At 44.0% G+C, this 25,321-nt stretch overlaps 1 protein-coding gene across 1 annotated transcript; it reads right to left on the bottom strand.

Annotated features, from left to right (window-relative positions):
* Positions 1-14,557: 14,557 nt before the first annotated feature.
* Positions 14,558-24,971, bottom strand: CCDC185 (coiled-coil domain containing 185). Its single transcript, XM_069233837.1, has one exon. The coding sequence runs from the start codon at positions 22,015-22,017 to the stop codon at positions 20,221-20,223; it is 1,797 nt and encodes a 598-aa protein (XP_069089938.1). The 5' UTR covers positions 22,018-24,971; the 3' UTR covers positions 14,558-20,220.
* Between the last annotated feature and the right edge of the window lie 350 nt (positions 24,972-25,321).

Below are 25,321 nucleotides of genomic sequence, written 5' to 3'. Positions count from 1 at the left end.
AAAATCGGCGGATCTGCCCCCAGGAGGGGGGGGGCGAAATACAAAAATAAATTGCCCCCGCGGGGGGGGCGACCCTTGCCCAAGTGGTCGCCCCCAAAATACACATAAATAACAATATCCCTGGTGTCTAGTGGTTTTCTCCCCCCCCCGGGGGCAGATCCGCCGAAAAATCGGCGGATCTGCCCCCAGGGGGGGGGGCGAAATACAAAAACAAAATTGCCCCCGGGGGGGGCGACCCTTGCCCAAGGGTCGCCCCCAAAATACACATAAATAAACATATCCCTGGTGTCTAGTGGTTTTCGCCCCCCCCCCCCCCCCTGGGGGCAGATCCGCCGAAAAATCAGCGGATCTGCCCCCAGGGGGGGGCGAAATACAAAAAAAAATGGCCCGGGGGGGGGCGACCCCTTGCCCAAGGGGTCGCCCCCAAAATACTTATAAATAACAATATCCCTGGTGTCTAGTGGTTTTCGCCCCCCCCCCCCCGGGGGCAGATCCGCCAAAAATTCGGCGGATCTGCCCCCAGGGGGGGGGGGGCGAAATACAAAAATAAATTGCCCCGGGGGGGGGGGTGCAACCCTTGCCCAAGGGGTCGCCCCCAAAACACACATAAATAAACATATCCCTGGTGTCTAGTGGTTTTCGCCCCCCCCCCCCCGGGGGCAGATCTGCCGAAAAATCAGCGGATCTGCCCCCAGGGGGGGGCGAAATACAAATAAAAATTGCCCCCGGGGGGGCGACCCTTGCCCAAGGGGTCGCCCCCAAAACACACATAAATAAACATATCCCTGGTGTCTAGTGGTTTTCGCCCCCAGGGGGGGGGCGAAATACAAATAAAAATTGCCCCCCAGGGGGGGCGACCCTTGCCCAAGGGGTCGCCCCCAAAATTACCAAAAAAGAAAATCCCTGGTGGCTAGTGGAGATTCCTCGTCCAAGGCACAGAAGAGGTTAACCCGTTAGCTGCTAGGCCTTTTCCCCCCAGTGCCGAGTCCTTTTTTGGCTATTAGGGGTAGTTTATGCTTATGCCTTATTACTTTTTTGGTCCACATAGGCTATCCACACCACATTTGTGTCATTTTTTCCAACATCCTGGGGATTCTAAAGGTGCCCAGGGTTCCCTGGAGGGACTGACAAAATAGGCAAAATATAGCAACTTTTGAGGGTTTTTTTTTTTTTTGAAAAATAGGGAAAAGGTGCTCCAAATAAACATCTGGTATTCCCTAAAAATGGCATCCACCAATGGTTTGCTGTACTAAAGTCACCATCTTCCCAGCTTTCAGGAACATGTAGAGCTGAATCAATAAACCACATTTTGTACAACAGTTTAAGCATTTTCTAAGACGTAGCCTATTTGCCCTATTTTTATTTTTTGTGCCTCAACCTACTTCAAGTTTGTGGTGAAAAGCAGTGTGAAACCCATGGGTGATCCAGAAAAGCTATACATTTTAAAGAAGTAGACAAAAATCTGAATTCAGCAAGGGATCATATGTCTAGATCCTTTTTGGTTTTCCCAAGGAAAATAACTATTGAAATAAAGTAATATGGAAAATAAGTAGGAAAAAACAGGCATTGGTGACATTTTCATCTGTACCTTTTGTCACAGTGGCCGACTGGCAAAAGTGATATACCATTATGTCCACTGTACACTTCTGGTTGCAGGGATATATAAGGTTTGTAGGTTCTCCAGGAACCCAAGGTACCCAGAGTAAACAACTGAGCTGCACTGTACAATGGTTTTTAGTTGAGTACCGAGTGTAGACCAATTCTTATAGCAAAACAGGCAGAGTGAAAAAATGGGTATCAAGGAAATGTATGTATTTCTGAAATGGGCACAGAATATAGAGTTTAAGAGGAGGGGTTATTTCTACATCAATGAATTTGTGGGTACCCGTAATAGTGTATGATTTGGAAGGTATTTTTCAAAATGTCATCATTCTTATACACTGGCTTACATTTGAAAGGCACACATGCAGTGAAATCCAATTGATAATAACAAATGTTCTACCATTCTATGCTCCCACATGTCTCACTAAAAAAAGGTACCTTACTTGTGTGAGTAGGCTTTAGTGCCAGTGACAGGAAACTGCCCAAAACGCAACATGGACACACTGCATTTTTCCACCAAAAACTCACCCTTTTTTTCCCCAATGTGGGTAGCTCTAGATTTTTAACCCTAGCTCAGCCGGCATCTAGAGAAACCTAGCCAACCTGTATATATTTTTAAAACTAGACACGTAGGGATATCCAGGGTGGGCTGACTTGCGTGGCTCTCGCCAAGTCTTTTAACTCAGAATCCCTTTCAAACCACAAACATTGACATTTTTGTTTTTTTTGTTTATAGCAGCGACAGGAACGGTTCAAACCAAGTACAATGGAAGCTCTTACATGGAGAATCCTATTGACCTCAGTTGGATCCATTCCTATCCCTGGCACTAGGCCCAGCCGTACAAGCGTGGCAGAGCTTTTATCGGAACAGGTGGGGAAGTGCTGGGTGGTAGTTATTTTGTGGATTCCTACAGATTCCTGAAGTTTCTATCGCAGAAATGTAGGGAAATGTTTGACTTCAGGCAAAGTTGGGGGCTTGCGGGGCATTGCGCATAAGAAAATGGTGTGGGGTGCATGTTAAGCACACCACCCTGGTCTTCTCCCAGATGTCTACTTTTCAGAAGTGACTGGGTCTAGTAGGTTTTATAGATAACAGCCTACTCAAGTGCAGAAAGTGCAGCTGTTCACCACTGCAAGTGGCACGATATTGGGAGTTAGCCAAGCACTGTTTGCCCATACGTAAAATCAACACCACAAGTCAAATCTCCATTTATTTGCCATTGGAATGAGATGCTTTAGTCAGCAGGGTGGGGGCAGAAAGACTGTACCCATCTTGGGAAGGTGGGGCACTGTCATGCCCATTCTGGGCAGCCCCCACCTGTAAACTTTCAACAACAAAAAAAAGTAGCTCCTGAAGCCTAGTGGGCTTTCCTCCCTTTCAGGGGCAGATCAAGGGCTATTGCCACCATCTGCCCAAAAAACGTGCCCCTTTTTTTGGGGAAGGTAGGAGCATTGTCATACCCATTCTGGGCAGCCCCACCCCTACACTAATAAAACAAAAATAGTCCCAGGTGCCTCGTGGGCTTTCTGTGCCCCTGGGGGCAGATCAGGGGTATTGCCCCCATCTGCCCCCCATGGGGTATAGAAAGACTGCCCATTTTTATTGGTGGGTGGGGGGATTGTCATGCACATACTAGACAGTCCCACCGCTACACTAATTAAATTAAATATTCCCTGGTGTGTTAGTTGGCTATCTTCTTGCCCGAGAAAGGGGGAGGGGAGGGTGTTCAGACAGATAGAATTGCACAAAAATATTACAGGGGGGACCAAAAGCCTTTCCCCAAGGGGCCGCCCCCCACTCCCTGGTGTCCAATGGAGTGGATCGCTCTTCTTGGGTGGCTCATTACACTTTTGTTTTTAGTGAAATTACATCAGTGCGCCATGCACGCTGATCGTCATTTCCCTGAAAACAAAAAAAACTGCCTCAGAAGATGGGGAAGCTGTTTCCTGGCTCCCGAGGATATTTTTGCAGCAGGAAATCCCTCTGGTACCTGCACCAGAGGGACTTCCAGTGCTGTGTGTGTGGATGGCCGGGAGTTATCCTATGCACATGAGCACTGTGGCATCAAACAGCTCATGGCTGCCCGACGAACACAACAGGTTAAAGGGCTGAATGTGGGGTAACAATAAAGGTTTATGTAAAATAATAGGCTCCAGTCTTGTAATGAAAATAAAATCCAAGACAGGGCCCTCAGCTGACTATCTGCATCTTCTCAGACAGGTCTCAAATAGGCCAATTTTCTCAATACTAAGTAAAACCTTGTCCTCTCACCTTTGGTCCCATACAAAGGTGTTCTCTTTGTGCATTCCATTTGAGCACTTACATCTCTTTACTTTAATTTGGCTCAATGGAGACCACTGCTATACTCAGTGACAGACCAAATTCACCCAGGCATCTGGCACAATACTATATGATTATAATGGACACCTTGGTGGAACCTAGGCTTTCACTGATCGAAAGCCTGTAAAACATTCTGTGACTTTACACATACAGACCACGTGTAAAGATACTCTGGCCTTGTCAAAACACTTGGAAGTACTCCTGAGTGAAACATGCTGGTTGCCTTGTCTGTAGTAATGTGTAGCTGTTCAATTACAGTAATGTTCTTTTGTGTTGATGTATGCCTTTAATGTTTAAAATGTTCCTTGACTATAGTTCTTTTAGAACCTTTGAACAGCAGTGAATCCATCGGTGTTAGTTAACCTGTGGCTGGCGAGAGGAGGTTCACGTTTCTGCTGGCTTCGTTTACCGAACACCTTAGAGCCTTTCTACGTGTTGTAGTTGTTCCAACAACACTTTTGGCAATGATCACCAGCCACAACATAAAAGCACATAAACCAGAACAGAAAGTGATCCCGTACCTGTGATCTGAAACCTACATAGGCCCACAAGCGGCACTGCTATGCATGCACAGCTGAAAGCGGACAGACAAGAGCAAGGATATCAGCAGCTGATTTAATCGATGGTAAAAATGGCGTATTAGGCAAGCTCAATACTGTGAGGAATTTAATTCCCCAAGCAGCAGCAACGGATCTAGTGGCTCAAAAGCTCTCCACATGGCACCAGCAGAACTTTCAAGCGTCTTCACCCTCGCACCCTGCATGTGCGCTGATCATTAAAGCTCCCTGGCAGACCATGGGCCCCTGGCAACTCAACAAACCCATCCATGTGATAAGTGTGCTCCCTACTGTGCAGCATCTCACCTTATCAGGTCACACAAACTGTCTCCTTGGCACAGATATGCCCCGTTACCCCTCTGCTCTGCTTCCCTCTGTTGTCTACAGTCGGCAAAATGGTTGCGTCATGCCCCATGTGAGAGAAATACCTTGGTAGCAGCATGTTCTGAAGTCTATGTTTTGGGTGAATCTTGTATAGGCATTTTAGCATCTATAATATTTTCAAAGACACTGTGTTGCTGTTTTTAACCATGGCTTTGTCTTCCATCATTATTCCTCTGCCATTTTTGGCACATGATGGGCAGCCATCTATACAATGGGAAGAGTGGTTAGAGCTTTTCCAAAATTATCTTATTGTCCTAGATGATCATTAGTTTGCACCAGAAAGGAAGAAAGCCTTGTTATTAGATCCCATGGGCAAAGAAGCACACCACATTTTTGAGTACTTACATGAGGTGCTTGGAAATGACAATCAGCCTATGAATGAGGTGTAAAAGAAGGCCAGACTATGCTTAGAACAGAGATTTGCTAAGGAGGAAAATAGTCTTGTCCCGTCACTAATTTTATACAAGACTACAGAAACCAGACGAATGATTAGACAACTTTGATTCTTGTCTATGCCAATTATCAGTCAGGTGCCAAATTTGCCAAATGATGGATTAGCTAATCAGAGACCAACTTATTGTCCAGCGTAAGAGTAAGGGGACTCAAGAACATCTATTGCCTGCAAAGAATCAGTCTCTGAAGGATGCTCTCAGCATTCCAAAAAATGTGGAAGAGTCTGAAAACTGTTTGAGAGAAATGAGTAAGGATGTGGCAAGTACAGATGGTGAAGCTGCTGCTCTAGGAAAAAAAGAAGTCTCAAGAAAATATTTGAGCAAGCATAATAAGTCAAAAAAGGGAGCCACACGTGAGTGTTTCAAAGTGGTGGTTTGAGTCCAACAAGGAATGCAGGAGGTGCAGTTGCAAAGGCCATTATGTTTGCATGGGCAAAAACACAATAAATCTCAAGTGGAAGGTACAGAATAAACATTCTAGGAGGACAGCAATGAAGATCACATGTTGATCATGCATCCTAAATTAGATGAAGACAAGAATAAAGTTAGACCAAAGGCATCCTTTGTAATGTTCGGCAAGAACGCTGAACTAATTGTGGACTCTGGCTTGTTATATACCATTGCTCCAAAGATGTGGAGGAAGGAGTGGCCACAAATCACATTAATGGCTAAAGACATAAATCCGAAAGGCTATCAAGGGAGAGAATAGATGTTTTGGAGTACTTCCTTTTTTCTATTGAGTTAAAGTTGAGATGGACTGATGGGAAAGTCTACGTGGCTGAAGATGGGCCACTGATACTGGGTTGAGTACATCAATATGACTTACATATTGTGAATGATCCTCATGCTCAAGGCCATGTGTTGGCTGTGGATGATTTAAATGTGAGGGAAGTGTTAAATGAAATAAAAGATGATTTTAATGAAAGGTTGGGGGGCAGTGAAAGGATATGTTCACAGATTTGTTTTGGGAAAAGGTACTGTTCCTGTGAAACATAAGTTAAGGAGAGTGGCAGTTATTGTGAGAGGAGAAGAAAAGAGAATGCTAGATGACATGATAAAAGAGGGGTCATAGAACCTGTGAAAGCCTCTGCCTGGGTCTCTCCAGTGGTCATAACCAAGAAATGTGATGGCAGGCTCACATTGTGTGTGGACTTACAGTCTAAACTAGCATGTAGTGACAGGCATTTCCATTCCCAAACACTGAGCTGGGGAAATGTACAACAAAAAGCATTTGATGTTGTGAGGAAAGAAGTGTGAGGCAGGTATACTGGCACCGTCAGATACCGAGCGTAGGTTGATATTGGCAACAGCCACTGGCACGTGGCATGGGGGCAGTTTTGTCCCAAATGTACAGGAGAGAGAGAACTGTGACTTTTGTCTCACGCTCATTGACAGAAAGTAAGCGTAACTATTCCATGATAGAGTGTGAGGCCTTAGCTGTAGTGTGTTCTGTAGAACATTTCAGAACCTTCCTATGGGGTCTGGATTTCAGCATCCAGGGATCACACACCCCTGATCAAGGTGTTGAGGCCAGGAGGGACGGGGAAGTGGTCAGCCAGGTTTGCAAGGCTAGCCTCCAGACTTCAAGAATATCTATCTCTCACGCTTATCCTTAGATTGGTCTGAAGTTGGTGGTCGAAATATTTTGTCCAGAAAACAGGAGGGAGCTGGTTGTACGATGTGGGAGAATGTGTGGGTGGAGCACTTACAGCAGAAGAATTGAGTAATTGTATGGAGTGTGAACTTGTACTACAGTGGTGGCGCAAATGGTGATTGGAGATGGATGTAGGGAAAGTGCTGTTGCTCCTTCCTTGAGACCATATGCGAAGACCTTAGATGAACTGTTGCTTGGAGGCAAGGAAGTCACTATGAGGAATGATAAATTTGTACCACCTGAAGGGCTGAAGGAAAGGATTATCAATCTAGCCCATGAGGGTCACTTGGGGCAAACCATGACAAAGAAGAGAGTGAGGGAAAAGTTTTGGTGGCTGTGTGTGGATAATCAGATCACATCTTGGTTGGAGTAATTAGATGTTTTTAAAAAAAGAGTGAAAAAAGACTAAAGACAGGTGTCCAGGTAGTACAGGGCCATATCGAAGATCCTGGCATAACTTGGAGCACGGTGTGCTTGGATTTTTACAGGACCCATGAATGGGCGGAGGGAAAAGAATAGAGAATGTGTTAGTGATGATGGATTTACATTCCAAGTGGTCAATTGTTAAGTTTTTGCCAGATGTAACCACTAGTTATAGGACCAAAACGTTGCAGAAGTGTTTCTCCACATTTTAATTACAGATAAAGGGACACAACTCACGTCACATGAAATGAAGTCATATTTGGAAAGATGCAGTATAAAACACCATTGCACCACATTATACATCCCCCAAGCCAATGGAATGGTGCAAACAGCCAACTGCTTGGTCAAGGGTGCCATATTAATAACGAGTCAAAGTGGGAGAGATGTCAAGGTGATGACGAATGACATGGTTTGAACCCATTGCACCACAGGAAATAGTCTGACAAATGTTTCCCCATTTGAAAAAAATTAGGGGAAGGAAGCCAGGCACAAAGTTGACTCTGGATTGGCTGACCAACAGTAGCTAACAGAAGAGAAGGGACAAGGAAAAAGAAGGGATAAGAGCTGGTGACTGGGTGCAAATAAAGTTTGGAAGAACGAGTGAAGGGTTTTCTAAACTTTGAGGTCCATTCAAAGTTAAGTAGGTGTTTGACGATTATGTTGAGTTGGTGACTGGAAACAGTAGAATAATCGCAAAGTGGCTCTGTACCAAGGAGGAGGTAATGTCAGTAAAAAAAGAGGAACATTTTCAAGGGGTCCTCGGCAGTTACATACTGGTGGGTGATGTACAGCTGTTGGGGAATAAGGCTGGTGGTGGGAGGAGGCAAAATGAGAATGGTGGTGGGGATGTAAAAGAGTGTGTCTGTGATAATACTGTGTCTCCTCTAGGAGTGGGAGAACACGCTTACCTAGGAATCGCAGACCTTCTTGGTATTTGGAGGATTATGTACAAACTTCTTGAAATATATTATTTTAGATGGTTCTCATCGCTGTAATGTGTTATATCATTTTATTGTTTTTCTTTAGTTGTTTAAGTAGAAATGGAGGGTATGTGTACTAATGTGTAGCTGTTCAATTGCAGTAATGTTCTTCTTGTTTTGTTGTATGCCTTTAATGTTTAGAATATTCTTTTATTACAGTTCTGTTAGAATCTTTGTAGAGAGGTGATTCCTTCGGTGTCAGTTAACCTGTGGCTGGCGAGAGGAGGGTGACGTTTCTTCTGGCTTCGTTAATTGAATGCCCTTAATCCTTTCTGTGTGTTGTGGTTGCCATAAGAAAATCCTTGAAAATACAATTCCTAGTCCTTCGACATGGGATTCCAGTCAATGCAACCTATAAAACTGATCACTATTAAATGCACCAGAAATATTGGTGTAGTAAATCTCGTTGCTCCGATAAGGAGTTTATAATAATATGTTTATTGATTAAACATAGCCGCGACAAAGAAACGATCCCTCGCCCACCTCCGTCTTCACCATCAGCTCTAACCGTCCTCCCATGGAATGTAGAATTCTCGACACGCGCGTGCCTGTCGAGAATTCTACAACACAACATATCCACCCCCTTTACAAACAATGAATAACACAATAATATATTGAAACCAATAATAGACCATAAAAACAAAAAAAACAAAAAAATAAATACAAATTGCACATTAAAACCATCGGCAATAACATTCATTGGGGTTACAATAACTTGGAATTTCACAACCACATATATCTTAAAACTATACACAAAGTTTTACTAGATACACAATATGTAGAATAATATAGAATAAACTTCACTCAACGTAATCTCGTAAATATTCTGGAGGTTAACGAAGTCTTGACCCTATTCGTTTAGTTTGAACATTCCCTTTATTCATACCTATAAGTGTTCTCATCTCGGTTTCATGTTGATTCCCGTTTCGCACATTGTCCCTCTCCTGTACATCCACTCTTCCTTTATCCAACAATTCTTCATCACTCATAAACAGATAACCACTATTCCCGTCTGGAACCCACCTCTGAGAGCATATCTTCCTCTTTCCATTACCTCTGCAATACAAGGCTACCCTCCTCTTATTCCACCGTTCACCATTTTCTAAAACAACATGAAATTCACGTACATCTTTAACTAAGTAGGGCCCTCTAAATTTCATAAAGCTATTTCCAGTATTCACCACTCTAATTTTCACCAAATCTCCTTTATTAATATCCTTTTCTGAAACTGATCGTGATGTCCCTGCACTCTTTTGGATCAAATCTCCTTCCTCTAACACTGACACCAACCATGATGGGTAAACTCTTGTACATGCTTTCCTGCCTCTCATCACCTCAAAAGGAATTCTACCCGTAACACTGTGCACAGTGGTGCGATATGCCCACACAAGATCATCAACCATGGTACGTACATTTTTGCCATTCCTTATAGCCATGTTGATAACCCCTTTTACCATCCTATTGCACCTCTCAACCATGCCATTAGCCTGAGGATTGTACAATGCAGTAAGTGAATGATGTATCCCTGCGTGTTTAAGAAATTGCTCCATCTCATGGGAAACTAACTGTGTCCCATTATCCGTAATGAGTTTAGTTGGATAACCTTCTTCATGAAAAATCTCCTGCATTGTGTTAATAGTTGCTCTGGTAGTGATCTCCTTCATAAACTTCACTGTCAACCATTTTGAATGTACATCAATCATTACTAACGCATACTTTAGATCCCATGGAACACCATTCAAAGGTCCAATAAAATCCATACACACTGTATGCCACATTATGCCAGGATCTGATATGAATCCCGATAAGCCTTGTTTTCCCACTTTCAATCTCTTCTCACTCTCCACACAATCAACACACCTTTCGACCCAATTACTAACATCGTTATCAATCCCTGGCCATCAAAAATGTTCCTTTAACCTTTTCTTCGTTAAAGTCTGCCCTAAATGACCTTCGTGAGCCAACCAAAACAGTTTATACCTCACGCCCACCGGAGGAACAAACTTGTCACCTCTCACCACGATATTCCTAGTTATTATAGACAATTCCTCCAAAATTTTTGCATAGGGTCGAACTTGAGGGTTCAACGTACTCTCTCTTCTTTCTCCACCAACAATTAAATTCATTACATCCTTTATAACCTCATATTTTCTCATTTCCTCACACCATTCCTCACGCGATACCACACCATGAGTGCATTCCAGCACGTCTTCAACACTTGCCACAGCACCTTCGTTCTCATAATCCTGCACACATTGTTTATCTACCTCCTGCCAATTCAATGGCAAGCGAGATAGGCAATCTGCCTGAACGTTACGCCATCCCGGAATATATTCTATAGTAAACTGATACTCCTGTAACCTTGCAGCTAATCTGGCCAGGCGTGGAGATACTTTGTTGGCACCCCCAGGTAACAGTACTCTCACCAATGGTTTATGATCAGTGCGTAATGTAATCTTACGTCCGCAAACATAAGTTCTGAAATACTCAATGCCCCACGATGCAGCCAATGTCTCTTTTTCGATGACCGAATAATTCCTTTCCGACTTGGTCAATGACCGTGATGCAAAAGCTACAGTTTCTTCACCTTTGTCAGAGTTCTGCGAAAGTACAGCTCCTAGTCCAATTGCACTCGCATCCACCGTTACAATAGTTTTAGCAACAACATTGAAAGGTACCAACACGTTTGCTGCACACATTTCTTTCTTTATATTTTGAAAAGCCCTTTCTTGATCACCCTCCCATTGGAACTTTTGCCCCTTGCGTAAGAGTTTTCTTATACTCTCTGTTTTGTCAGCAAAATTCTTTATAAATTTGGAGTAGTACTCAATGAGTCCCATGAATGACCTCAACTGTTCTTTATCCTGGGGGGTTGGAACCTTCTCAATGGCATCCAAAAGTTTCCTCATTGGTTTTACTCCCTGTTCAGAGAGGGTATAACCCAAATACTCAATTTCCTCAACTAAGAATTTACATTTTTCTCTTTTTATGGTTAGACCTGCACTCATAACTCTCTCTAATGCCCACTTCAATACTTGGTTATGTTTTTCCAAGGTTTCCCCAAAAATTAGGATGTCATCCTGAAAATACAGCACATTATCAACCCCTTCAAATATATCGCCCATTATTCTCTGAAATACACCTGCCGCTGAAGCCAATCCAAATGGCATCCTATTAAACTGATAAACCCCTTCCATAGTGATAAATGCAGTTAACTCTTTGGATTCATCATGCAATTTAACCTGGTGATATGCACTTCTAAGATCTAGCTTTGAAAAGTATTCCCCCCCTCTCAGAAGTAAAACCAACTCATTAATATTGGGCAATGGATAATTGTCCACCACAATATTCTGGTTAAGTGTCCTGAGATCCACACAGAATCTCAAAGACCCATCAGGCTTACTTGTGATAACCACTGGGGAGATCCAACATGATGTTTCAATGCGTTCTATAATACCTTCTTGTACCATGTCACCAATCATCTTTTTTACCTCATCCCTTGCCCTAATAGGAACCCTCCTCAATTTGTGCTGCACCGGAACAGCATCTTTTCTTAGCATGATCTTGTGTGTATATCCTTTAAGTTCTCCTACCTTATCAGTGAAAACTTCTTTGTATTCCTCCAATATATTACCCAAGTTATCATCTTGCAACAACATGACCGTATGGTCTGTCCTGGGATCCAATTTTATGTGTAAATCATACTGGTGATGCCAACCAAGTATTGGTGTACCATTAGTAGCCACATAAACCTTACGCTCAATTTGTCTCCCTGCAAAACTTATATTGGCTAACATGTAGCCAATTATATCTATTTTCTCACCTTGATACCCACCAGGATTGATATCTTTTGGGAGAAGTCGCACATTGGGCCATTCTTTACTTAATAAGCTCTTGGGCACAATTGTGTATAGCGAACCCGAATCAATCATCAGTCGCACCTTTCTCCCACGTACCATAAAATTTGCAGTCGGTCTGGGAGGTCTATGCATACTTCTTATTTCCTGTCCCGTGTTCTCTATGGATAAAACTCTATCTATTTCCTCGGCCTCCTCCATATGATCTTGATGAATAACCCCCACTCTAGATTTACCAGTATTTTTACACATACGTGCAAAATGCCCCTTTTTACCACACTTCATACAGTCTTTACCCAAGGCAAAACAAGATTTTGAGTCTGCATTGTGAAACTTACTTCCACATCTCGTACACATCTTACTGTAATACTTGTTGACATTGTTATTCTTATTACCACCCTTGAGCATACGCCCCCCTTTTGTATTTGTCAAAACATAATTTCCTTCTGTCATAGCACAAGTTGTATTTGTTTCAGAACTGCCATTAGATACCCTCTCCTTCTTTTCCATTTCCCTCATACAATATTCAGAGTGTTCAACAATTTTTGCTATATCGATAGCATCTTTCAACGACGGATTCTTGGCTGCCCATAACCTCTCCTGCATTTTTTTGCTATGACACTGAACGATTAATTGATCTCGTATTAATTCTTCAGTCATTGCACCAAATTGACATTTGGTGGATAACTCTCTTAACCTTGTGACAAATTCGTCAATACTCTCCTCATATCTTTGTGGTTGAGTATAGAATGTGTGTCTTGCCATGACAATGTTGATTTCTTTCGAAAATCTTTTTTCCAATCTTTTCCGCGCCTCCTTATATACATCCATTTCCGGTTGACCTTCTTCTATTAATGGTTGAGGTAAGTACTTAAATACACGTTGGCCTTCCTGTCCCATAGTACTTAAAAGAATAGCTTTTTTCCTTTCCGGTCTTAAATCCTGGCCATCAAGTACTACCAAATAATTCTCAAAAATGTCAATCCATTCACCCCCAGGGATGGGTGGATTACCTGGTTGTGCAAGGAATGGGGGAGGTGGCACTATACCTTGCGTATTGGTAGCCATGGTAACACACAATGTTACAGTATTGACCAACTATTGTTAGATATATTTTGTTCTAGGAAAAGTCCTGCCCACTAAGTCTTAATACATAAATGTAGGCAATATCTAACATCGGTGAAAAACAGTTTCAGTCTTGTGTGATGATTCCCACATTAACTTGTCCAATTTCAAAACAAAATCGATTTTATACCCTCAAGATGGCCGCCACGTTATTCCAGCATGTATTCCTACCCCCAAGATGGCCGCCGCGTCATTCAGGTTTCTTTCTATAGGCGGTAGGGGTTGTTTTTTCCTTTTTCTTGTATCTCTACTCCCAAGATGGCCGCCGCGTCATTCGGGTTGTTTTTTTTGTTAAAGAAAAAAAACAATATATTTCCTGTTCACTACGCGCTTCCTCCTCCCAATTCACGCGCGTCTCCTTTGTGCCATCCGATGGATGTCGCCATCTAAGTCAGGATCAAGGGTCCACTCGTGACGTTTCCGTGCCACGGCGATGCAGAGATGGAGGTAGGCGTTCGTCGCCAATGTAGTAAATCTCGTTGCTCCGATAAGGAGTTTATAATAATATGTTTATTGATTAAACATAGCCGCGACAAAGAAACGATCCCTCGCCCACCTCCGTCTTCACCATCAGCTCTAACCGTCCTCCCATGGAATGTAGAATTCTCGACACGCGCGTGCCTGTCGAGAATTCTACAACACAACAATTGGCAACCTTGAAAATCTAGAGGTCTGTTCTGAAGCACAGTGTAACAAAGAAATTCTGACCTCTAAATCAAGGATGACACTAGAATCATTCTACACTGCCAGAACAGAAAATATCTGTTGTTATTTCCAGGCATGTTTCATATAAAAGGGAGCAAGAGTTTTTCTAGGGGTTTGATATGGAATCCGTCAAGGAGAGGGCTGGAGCTTCTGATGAGAATGGTGAACTCAATTTAGGAAAGTATTAGCAATACGAACAGAAAAGCACTGCAGGAACCTTTTGGTAAAGTAGGAGAAATAAACAGATGCAATTAACATTCTGCCTCCTTAGACCACAATCTAACAAGCGGCGCCATCTAGGAATGCTGCACCAAAATGAGAAAATGCTCCAAGTGTGTTTAAAGGTTCACAATGATGTTCCTATTTACTGCTCACAAGGTATGATATATTTTACTTTTTCAATTACGACAGGTGCCATACAAATGTAATACAATATTCATACAAACTTTTTTGTTAAATAAAAATACTTTATGGCGGACTGAAATGTAAATAAATATTTCATATTTACCTCCTAACTGAATAATTACATTTTTCAAACTCAAGCGTGGAGAAAAGCATTAAAATCAACACATTTCATATGAAATCGCATACTTTATTGCGTACAAAAATATATATAAAAATAAATCAATAGATCACTTCAATGTTATAGTGTCCAATAAAAATCTTGTAAAGAAATAGACTTGAACCTCTTGATCAATAACAAAAGCCACACCATGGACCATGCTTTTAATCCCAGAGAGTGTATTTATCTCACTTCTGAGGCATTTATGTATATTCAGCATACTGTGCAGTTTTAAATAGTTGACAGCAGCACTGTACCATTAACAAAGATGAAACAATGTGTCTGCATAGAGCTTATGCAAAGCAAATTTACCTATACCACTTGATGCTGTCAGTGACAGCATGCATCTAATATTCACTGCTAATAAAACATTCACTCTTCATTTCTGCATTACTTTTATTTCTACATTTAAGCATAACAGATTCCCGTCTTGCTAGATAGTGCTGGTCCCATGTTAATAACAATATTTTACACTGTTCATAAAACTTTATTTAAAGTGCTCTTCCCCAATAAGAGGAATTAAATTATATAGCAACATGTTTATGATTAAGGATGGAAACACGCGGTTAGATTGCTACCCATAATCCATGTCTGTAAAGTAGCAGCTGAAACACCTGTGGCCTATTCATATTCCACCAACGTCCATTCACACATCACTTTTCTTAAAAACTATTAAATTCCATGGCACTGATGTTTTAAGCTCTGCCAGGTTTAAGGATCAAATACTTGCCATCCGTCTTATTTTTACCTCTTTGAGCTGGATTACAAGTGGGTCTGAGTTTGAAGCATCTGATAATAATTTAATGTGTTAAATACCTCTACCTTTGTTAAATCTCATCAGGTCACATCTGCCGAAATTTCACAGGGGAAATGAGTAGAGTATTTACCGTACCATGTGGATTTTGGTGCGTTTCACACCAAAATCAGCATATTACCCCTAAAAACTTCTAATAGGTGTTATTTATTGCACTCAGTAAAATATTGCTCCCTGGGGTATTGCTAATTATAAGATGTGATGAATAAAACCTTTCTTGTAAACAAGCCTTGAGTACCAATTATGTAGATGGTCCTATATTTTGTGAAAATGTCTTCAAGCTTTGAAAGACAGGATTATATCAGATGTAGTGTTGAAAACTATGACAACAAGAAAAAGTGTAAAGTAAAAGGTTGAGTTTAAGCCAAGAAGTGTGCATATACAGACAACAGAACATCAAAGGCTCACTCTGTCAAGTCCTGTTTCAGGGGTTGAAAATAGTTTAAAGAGAGGAAGCCTAAGAAAATTCATACTAAAACCGTCAAAAATCCTGTCTTACCAGTAGCCCTCATTACTCACCACAATGAAGTATGCCTCTACCATCTGACAGACATGTGCATGAGCGCATTCAAATCCTCTTAGATTGAACTTGATACTTTTCTTCATCTTTGAAATCTTTAAGTGTCACCACCACCACACCCAAGAGGAATGGTGGTGTGCAAGTACTGTGGATATGAAGTTGCGTCTGATGCCTGGTTAAAAGTGGCCTATGTTCATGAAGGGATCGTCATTACAAGTGGTGCAATGGTTATTACCAGGTGCAATTAAAAAAATAAAATCTCACCCTTTGTTAAATTTCAACAGATGAAACTTGCAGGAATTTAGCAATGGAAAAATGCCTAGCATGTATTGAGACATGCTTATTTTTGTACGGTAAGCACAAAAATGGTCATGTTATTTCTGAAAAAGTAAAAATATACAATAAATACTGCATCTGATAAACACTTCTGTGGTGGATTTTTAATCAGATGCAATAATTATTGCACCTGACAGGATCTGTTTGGAATCAGCCCCTATATATCATAGGAATTAAATAATCCATACATTAGTTACTCATCTCTCTTCAAGACTGGTCAGACTGACAAAGACGAACTGAAAAGGATGCAACACCTGGATAAAACAAACAACAGCCAAAACATTGCATATAATACTCATTTGTGTTGTCAATTAAATTCACTGTGTAGCAAGAACAAAATTCTATATCTTACTGCAACAGTCTTTGAATATCCAATACAATGGTCCAAAACCACTTGAGAGGTTGATTAGGGTACCCAACTGGCAGCCACCAAGTATCCCTAAAGACACAGCTGTAGGTCATTTAACCACTCACTGACTGCTCCAAACCACTGGCGGTAAAGAAATACCTGCTAAAACATTTACCAAAGCAGTCGCCTGCTTAATCCCTTCCTCTCATGCTGAGAATTGATAGTCTGAGAAGCTATGAAGATAAAAAGATTCTAAATCGTCCTCAACACTGCAAGTCAAATCGAACAAACATCTATGGCCTGTCACACTACCAAGCAATGGTGGCTTGCTTATTCCGGCGAAAAAGGGCTTGTGAATAAGGCGTGAAAACCAACCTCTTATTCAAAGTGTAAACTTGTACTGTGGACAAGAGGGCAAAAGCTGTCAGCATTTCAGACGAAAAATAAAGCTCACTGATTAATAAGACCTCCCAATCAAAATCCACAAGCATACAACTGCTGTGACTGCCTCTAGAAAAATGAGTTTATAGGACAGTAAGTACCAGGGAACATTCTTCAGTGGTGCAACAAATTATTATGAAGAGAGATACAACAACAGGATAAAACCTTCTAGTAGTCAGGAAAGTACATCAGTAACCTCTAAATCACTCTCATTCACAAACGGCATGAATTAATGTACACTAAACCATACACTTTCCAACAGCCCACTGGCAAAACTCTGAGAGAAGCTACACTATTAATGCACATCAAAAAGTAATGGTTTCAACTACTTCCAAAATTAACCCTTAAAATTAATGTAGAGCATAAGCCTTCAAAGCGAGACGTCTCCCACACTGCTCAGCCACAATTCAGGACAAACCACAGTCAGTAATCTAAACTTTCAACCTCTAATGCGGTGAGGAAATGAGACTTGTTGCTTGATGAGTGCAAAGGATCTCCAAGACGACCATAGAAGTTGACAACACAAAGTCTGCAGAGACAATTCAGAGTTACTAAAGGAATGTATTTAGTTTGATAGTATAAGCCTCGGAACAAAGAACAAAAGAAAAACATACGCCTTTATTGGGTTAAACTGAACCCTGAGTCGTCTGAAGGTATGAGTATATATCATTTAAATTATTATTGCAATGGAGAGGCGACAAGAGAGGGTCCTAATTTTAGACTGGAAAGTCCTGCAGAACAAAGCATTAATAGTATAGGACAGTATATTTCATTTTTGGGAAAAAGCATACGCAATCTTTACAGACCTACATCTTTGTTCGAATATTGGACTGTACAACAAAGTAACGTTCTTTATCACTTGTGGGTAAAGCAAGCATAGAGACTGAGCAAGCTTTTTGTAAACCAGGATTACCTATTTCTCACAGCTCCAAGTTGAATGCAGCACTTCCTGCACCTTTCAGTCTAAAAAGGTTGCATTTTTACTCCAGCACAGTGCTGGCATAAATCCTTTTCCATAGTGGGAATGAATCACCTCCAGATCTGGTGTTGGTGTAGAGAAAGGGTGTTCAAGGGCAAAAACAGGAAGGACAGTGTGCTTTTGCAAAGGGAATCCTATTTCTCAAATAAGAGAACTCCGCACAGCATGAATTGCATCCAAAGGGAATATCACATGACAATTCCCGAAATCCTTATGGAAACCCACATTTGGTGGGTTCTGATTTTTTGTGAATTTCAGAAGATAATAAATTCTATAGGTGTATATTTGTTACTTTCTTTGGCACTCTGCTCCAAAGTTTATATTTGCTAGATTACATGCTGTGGTCTAAATTAGAGAAACAGCTTTTTTAACAGGGACGAATCTCAATACTGACCTGATAAGAGGGAGACTACAATTGTGCCAAAATGAAGAGTGACCACCAAACTATACAACCCCTTCATTCAAAAGCAAATGCACAGTAGTAAAGATGCGTTTAGGTCAATATACCCGCAACACTCATCACTGACCTCCAATAAAAGTTTTAAGCCACAATAAGGCATAAACAAACTGTAGTACAACTGATTATTTGGGAATACCAACTTGGGCCCCCGTTTAGAATTCAATCCTAAATACTGAGCTAATGCCAAGCAGCTGTAGCTAATTTGCTGTGACGGACCCCTCTAATCTGCTTCATAGCATTAGACCCCAAGGGAAGTTAACTTGTGGGAAGTTACTTCAAACCTGTTTCAGGTAGCTACCAGCAATGTTTACCTGGTGGTAATTACTGATGAAGTTAATACAATGTGCCATAATCACCATTGTTGAAACTTGTGCTAACTGTAGCAATGTGTACACCCAGAGTACTATTTGTACTGCTCCACTGATATCTAAATAAATGAGGAGCTTCCCTAAATGAGGCTAAAATACGAGCTACCAAAATACTGACAGCTTCTCGTCGTATCCTAGTTCTGCAGCAATATCTATGGATAAAGTGTGGGCCTTGCGGGGTGCATACTGTCTTGAGTAATATCTATTCTACTTAATGCAAGTTAAAACGATAATCTGTCCACTTGCTTAGCGATAGAATGCAAAATTCAAATTAGCACTGTCGGAGAATCCTCATCACCACCAAATAGCTTCACAAAGTGCAGGTAGTTAATGAGATACACTGGAAACTAAGAAAACTGTGTCATGTGCAACTTTGGAGACACAAATGTAAACAATTAGTTCCAGGGTTAATTTGCGATTGTTTTGATTTTATACATAAAAGCATGGGTTATAAAAAGCCACATACTCTTCAATCTCACCAGAGCCCTAAAAGGGGGGGTGGGGCAGGGGTACAAGCAAGACAGCATGGACCAACACACGTATGAGGACATTGTACAATGTGGAGTATTGCTACCTTGGTGAACACAACATATGTGTATATAGAGTGCAAAGTCGTGAATCTTTAATTCATCTTTCAAACTGCCCTTTAACTAGATGAACAATAAAAGGAAAAACCTAAGTATGTCTGACGTTCTTGACCAATAGTTAAATAAGTATTTGTGGTGAATCCATACTTCCAGGAACAAGTTTTAAAACCTCTCTGGAATTCGAAGACATTCTGTAAGTGATGATCCTACTACCTTTAAGATGATAACCCCCTCTCCCCACCCCATATGTAACAGAGGAATAGAGCTTTGTATTAATTTTAGCTATGGCTGAAAATACAAAGGCCCTCTACCAAGAGGATTACTTTCTAAGTATAAAAACACAATAGAATCCCTCCACTACATGCTCTTTTGAAAAATAATTGTGTCACTAAGCACTGCTACTTTCTCATGTATCATTTGATGTTACCTAGCTTCAGTACTTCAGTTAGAAAGTCTTTACCCAGCAGTTAACCATGTCACCAAAGCACCACGTTTCTTGTGTATAAACCATAATTCCAAATACAAACGTGAGATCTGGCAATCTTATGCCACGTGGATACAATGAAAAGCTTTACATTATCAACTGCAAAACTAGTTGACACATTAAGCTTTTGTTTATTTTCCTTCAGGTTGAAAATGTTCTCCTTTTTGTGGGGCGCTAATTCAGCTGGCACACCGCAGCCCTGACTCGAGCCTTCCTTGAACCCACAGACACATGATGTATTCAGAAGGCGGGCTGGCCCGTGCTGGGCACCCGACCTTCTCGACTGCTGTCCTTGAGGAGGCTGGCGTTGAGCTTGGCCTCCAGCACCATCTGGTCGAAGGTCCTCGCTTTGATCTGCTCGCGCACCTTCTCCCGCATCTGGAAGGAGGCGCGGGCCACCTTGCGCGCCTCCTCCTGGACGGCCTCCTTCTCCCGCAGGATCTGGTCGCTCTTCTGGTCCTTCCGGTGGATGGAGTGCTGCACCTGCCGCCGGTGGCTCTGCTCCTCCTCGGCCACCCGCATCATCAGGATGTGGTGGACGCGCTCCTTCAGGGTGTTGACCTCTCGGGCGCGGCCCGCCCGGTCCTGGATGCTGAGCTGGGCCTGCTCCCGCGCCTGCTGGATCTTCAGCTCGCTGAGCTGCACCAGCTGCTGCTTGTGGCGGCTCTCCTCCTGCTGCCGCCGCTCGGCCCGGACCAGCGCCCGCTGGATGTGCTCCTCCTCGCGGGCCGCCCGCTCCTTCAGCTCCCGGCTGCGCTCGCCCACCGCCTGCTCGTAGGCCTCGTGCGACCTCTGGGCCTTGTGCTCTAGGCTGAGGCGGCGCAGCAGCTCCTCGGCGCGGGCCTGGCTCTCCGCCTCTACCCGCTTGCTTGAGTGTCTCCGCCTGGCCTCTTCGTTCTGGGCCTTCAGCCTCCGGCGCTCTTGGGACTCCCGCTGAACTTTAGCCTGCAGGGCCCGGCCCATGCGCTGCTGAAGTCGCCGCCCGACTCGCTCCCGCGCCACCTTGCCCGCCACCTCCCGCTCCCGGCGCACCCGCTCTATGCCCCGCCGGCGGCTCTCCGCCTGCTTTTTGATGCGCTCCAGGTCCTGCTGCCGGCGGTCGCCCACTTCCTCCGCGTGCTGCTGCCGGAGGGTCTCCCCTCGCTCCGCATCGAGCTCCCGCACTGCGCGAGCCGCCCGCTCCTCTTGTCGCACCCTCGCGCGCCGCTCCGCAAGCTCCTGTTGCCAGCGATGCAGACGGCGGCCCAGCTGCGCCTTACGCTCGCGCTCCGAGCGCCGCCGGCTGCGCACCTCGCGCCGCCTCGCCTCTTCCCAAGCTCGTTCGGCCTCGCGCCGGCTCCCCTCCAGCGCGCGCTCCTCCTGGTGCCTGAGCAGCATCAGCGCAGCGATCTTCTTGTCGCGTTCGGGCACTGACACCTGCGTCTCGCGCTCGATTTCCGCGGCCAGTTGACGTAACTTCTGGCTGGTAGCTTCACTCGAGCGGCTGACGTCGCGCAGACTGGTGCACGGGGGCACTTCGGGCCGGGTGGGGAGCTTCCTCGCCGGTCGCCCCTGGTCAGGAGGCTTCTTGTGTCCGACGGGCCCCTCATGTTCGTCTTCGTGACCCGCGGGCCTGTCTTGCTTAACAATTGGCTCGGCGGACCCCTCGCCCCTTGGGTCCTGCTTGGGCCGATCCACCTTCGGCTCCCCAGGCAGGACCCTCCGGATATAGTCCGCTCGATCGCCAGCGTCGCCCGGAGGGGGCTCTCGCTTCTCTTCAGCCAGCAACCGTCGACGCTGCTCTCGGCATAGCCGCAGGTTGCGGCGGCGCTCTCTCTCGTGGGCCTCATAGTGCGCGGTCACCACGGGCAGCGAGGTCCCCGGGCTCTCCCAGACGAACTCTGCCAGGGGCCGGTACAGTAGTTCCACTGGCCGCACGCCCTGCAGGGCGCAGGCCTCCAAGGACCGAGGGCTGGTCAGCACATAGCGGCTGCCCTGGTGCTCCTTCCCCTCAAAGTTGTTTAGGTCTAGGTGCAGCGTTGGTTCGGCGTCCCCCATCCCTCCGCCCCTGCTGGCGTCTGGAGCTTAGGGCCGAGGAGGCACGGTGCCCATCTTGCCGTCTGGAGCTCCGGTGTGAGCTGGGCCGGCGGTGTTGCTCTCTCGGGGCACAGCCAGAGCAGCGCGCCCTCGCTTCAGGACTCAGTTAAAGGACGCCGCTTGGCTTTCGTATCCCAGGAGACGGCGAGGCCTTGAGGGCCAGGGAGTGACACCACCCCCTCGCCCCTCCCGGCCTGGGCCTAGCTGACAGCGGGACCCGTCATAATCGCCACCAGCCTCCGGTGTTCCGTCGGTTTGAGCACCACTGTGTATGACACTTGTTGAATACCCCGTCTGTTTCCACTCCTCGGTGATTTGTATGCATGCATTTTGTTTGTATTTCGTCATTTTTATTGTATTTTTAAGCACCCCTCGCACCTGCTAGAGCTGGAGGAGCGAGTGCAGGCGGGATGGTTAAAACAGTGGCGGTTGGTCCCTGACAGTTGCCCGACACCCACCGCGCATACGCAGCTCCAGCTGAGGGCAAGCAAATATTAACAATACAGGCGGCTAGAACACAGGGCCCAAAGCGTCAGGTGAGCGTCCCCAAGGACACGTAGGGGCCCTGCGACCACCACGAAGGGGGCACTGGGAGACAGCCTGCGGATCAGCAGTAGCCCCTCCGATAACCGGGGAGTTCTACCATTGCTCTGTAGCGCCAGTTCAGCTGCATGGGAGCCTGTGCCTTGAGCTGGAGAGCGGAGCCTTGTCGCACCCAGTCCCTTTACTCTCGGCGTGTTTCCCCCAGGGACAGCGCACCCAGGACGGATCGGTTATCGTTCTAGACCAGCAAAGCGCGGATCTTCTCGGCTCAGAGGGCCGGGCGAACATTGGGTCTTTCTTGGATCTGCTCTTTCCCTGGTTCTCCCCTCCCTCCGTGCCGCTCAAATGCTGCCTCTGTGGAGCCCGACTGCTTTGAGGCCTGGCCTGTCCGGCTGCGTCTCTGGGGCCGGCCCCGATCTTGCAGAGCACTGGGTGCCCAGCCACGGAAGGAGCCCGCCGAGGCGCTGAAACACACGCAGGACTCCCGAGACTTTTAATATACAACCTGCTCGCCGCCGAGCTGAGCTCCTGCCTTGGGAGCTGCACCGGTTCGAGTCCACCTGCAGGGCACAGACTATGGGTGAGGATGGCACGGTAAATACCCATGAGAGTTCGTGCTGAGAAGCGGCAGTCCTGTCCTGTTTGTCCGCTCCTCTCCGAGAGCTTCATTTAACTATATGCAGATTTTACAGCTTCTGTGTAATACTTTGTAACCTGTGTGTGTCAAAATGTGATTCTGTAAGAGGCAGGAAAGGCTTCCCGTGGAATTTTGAAGCATGTCTACCAAAGTGCTCACCTTTGTGCGAAACTGAAAATATTACATGTTCTGTGCCCTCGGTTTGTTTTATGTCTAAACTTTTGTACCACTGGCTTAATTTCCATTAAACGTTATTTAGGAGCGCAAACACACTATAAGCTGTGGGGCAAGTTTAATATTTTAGCTTTTGACATCTGATATTAACAGTTTAAACCAATTGCTCACACAACACCTAAACCTTTAGCCATTGGAAATCCTAAAGAATGACTAGTACCTTAAAGGCGGGTAGTAATTTTGCCCATTGAAAAGCGCTTCGTAAATCGCATCGTTTCGGCTAATGTTCAACTACGCTTTCCGTGACTGCAAACAACTGAACTGACAAATTTGTAATTGGCCATCCCCTTTGAACTGTTATTTGTATAGTACCTGATCACGCTAAATCAGCCTAAATAAAAAAAACAGCAACAATAAAAAATGTTAGCATCAGGAACTGTTTCCGATAGAACACAAGAAAAATGAGATTAAAATGCAATGAAAAAATACAACGCACTAAGGAGTTTCTAAAAACACAATAAAACCTTTCCATTTACGAATGGAGCCCCATCTGCAAAACAGGATTTTGCTTGTGGTAGCATTGACCTGGCTATGTTGTGTGATTCAACTTGCTTAAAGAACGGTTTACAGCGCCTAGATGCAGTTAGGTTAGCAGAAGTTTGTAGTGTGGGCAATGTTAATGAATGATATAAATAAAATACATGAATACTCCTTAAAGTGTAGAACAAGGGACAACAAATTTATACAACATGTATTCAGTACATTCGATGAAAATGTAATCATGCTTCAAACATACAGTTGCAACTAAGCTAACCAATTAACTGTAAAGTTACTGTGTTATTCTTAAGTCACCCCAACCAGACAACCTCAAAGCCAAAGATCTGAACAACGGATTGAACTGATGATGATTTTTGAGTGTACATTTAAAAATAAAAAACATGGATGTTACCCTGATGGCTTGGCATAAAAGGGCCCTCCCATATCTTGTTTCTGGTAATTGTAATGGAATAACCACTAGATTTAGTAAGATCTACTCAAGAATAGCATGTTCGGAATCTGTCGTGGAGGTGAGGCTCTGTTGGGGTTGTTGAGCCCAATTAATTCATCCATATGCAGAGATATGTCTTCCTCTTCAAGGATTTCCGGTGAAGACCTGGATATCTGGCTTTTTCTGCGAGTCATCAGCTAGTCACCCAAATTAGGCTTGTATTCATGTGACATGTCAGATTTTGCAGTCCAGATGTAGTGCCAGTGGCTTTTTTCGCGCCTTGAAGTTTCAGCAGTAAATGTTTACCTAGTTCCATAATTCTCCCTTTGTGACAAGTTTAACATTGATATTCTGTGTGCACCAATGATACCTACATCTTTAGGATAAGGCCGCATGGACACATATGCCACTCCACAATATTGCTTTTTCGCTATCTAGCACTGGATCTCAACAAGTTGGCTTTATTTTAATAGTAGTAAGTTTATGAACGTCTGGTGTAATGACAAAAGGGTTCTAAGTCACATTGATCACTGGTCACTTTTTTCTGTCAAACTTGCAATAAAAAAGTGAAGAACTGGGTCTTTTTTTCTAGACTTTCTGCTGACATTCCCAAATTGAAAGAAATTATGACATTACTCATTCTCTGTCCTAGATCAGTTGTCCTACTTTTATTTTTCCAGCAACCGAGCACTGGTAAGGTGCAGTTCGTTCGTTCATTTTATGGCCCAGACAGAGAACAAAGAAAATCACTTTCTGATAGTTCACCTTATATGCTGTCAAAACTTGCAACAGGGTAAGGTGCTTGACAGTTTGTCTGCTGGAGGTTGTGCTGACAAAGTCTGCATGGCATTGGATAGTGTCTCAATGTTTAGAGGATTTTGTGTGAAAACTGCAGTATGCTATTGTAGGAAGCTGGCTCTGTA

Source organism: Pleurodeles waltl, chromosome 5, assembly GCF_031143425.1.
Source record: "Pleurodeles waltl isolate 20211129_DDA chromosome 5, aPleWal1.hap1.20221129, whole genome shotgun sequence".
NCBI classification, from domain to species: domain Eukaryota; kingdom Metazoa; phylum Chordata; class Amphibia; order Caudata; family Salamandridae; genus Pleurodeles; species Pleurodeles waltl.
This window is presented reverse-complemented; position numbering and strand designations above follow the sequence as displayed.

Excerpts from the sequence above, each read along its gene's own strand:
- CCDC185 (XM_069233837.1), bottom strand. The coding sequence starts at position 22,017 with ATGGGGGACGCCGAACCAACGCTGCACCTAGACCTAAACAACTTTGAG.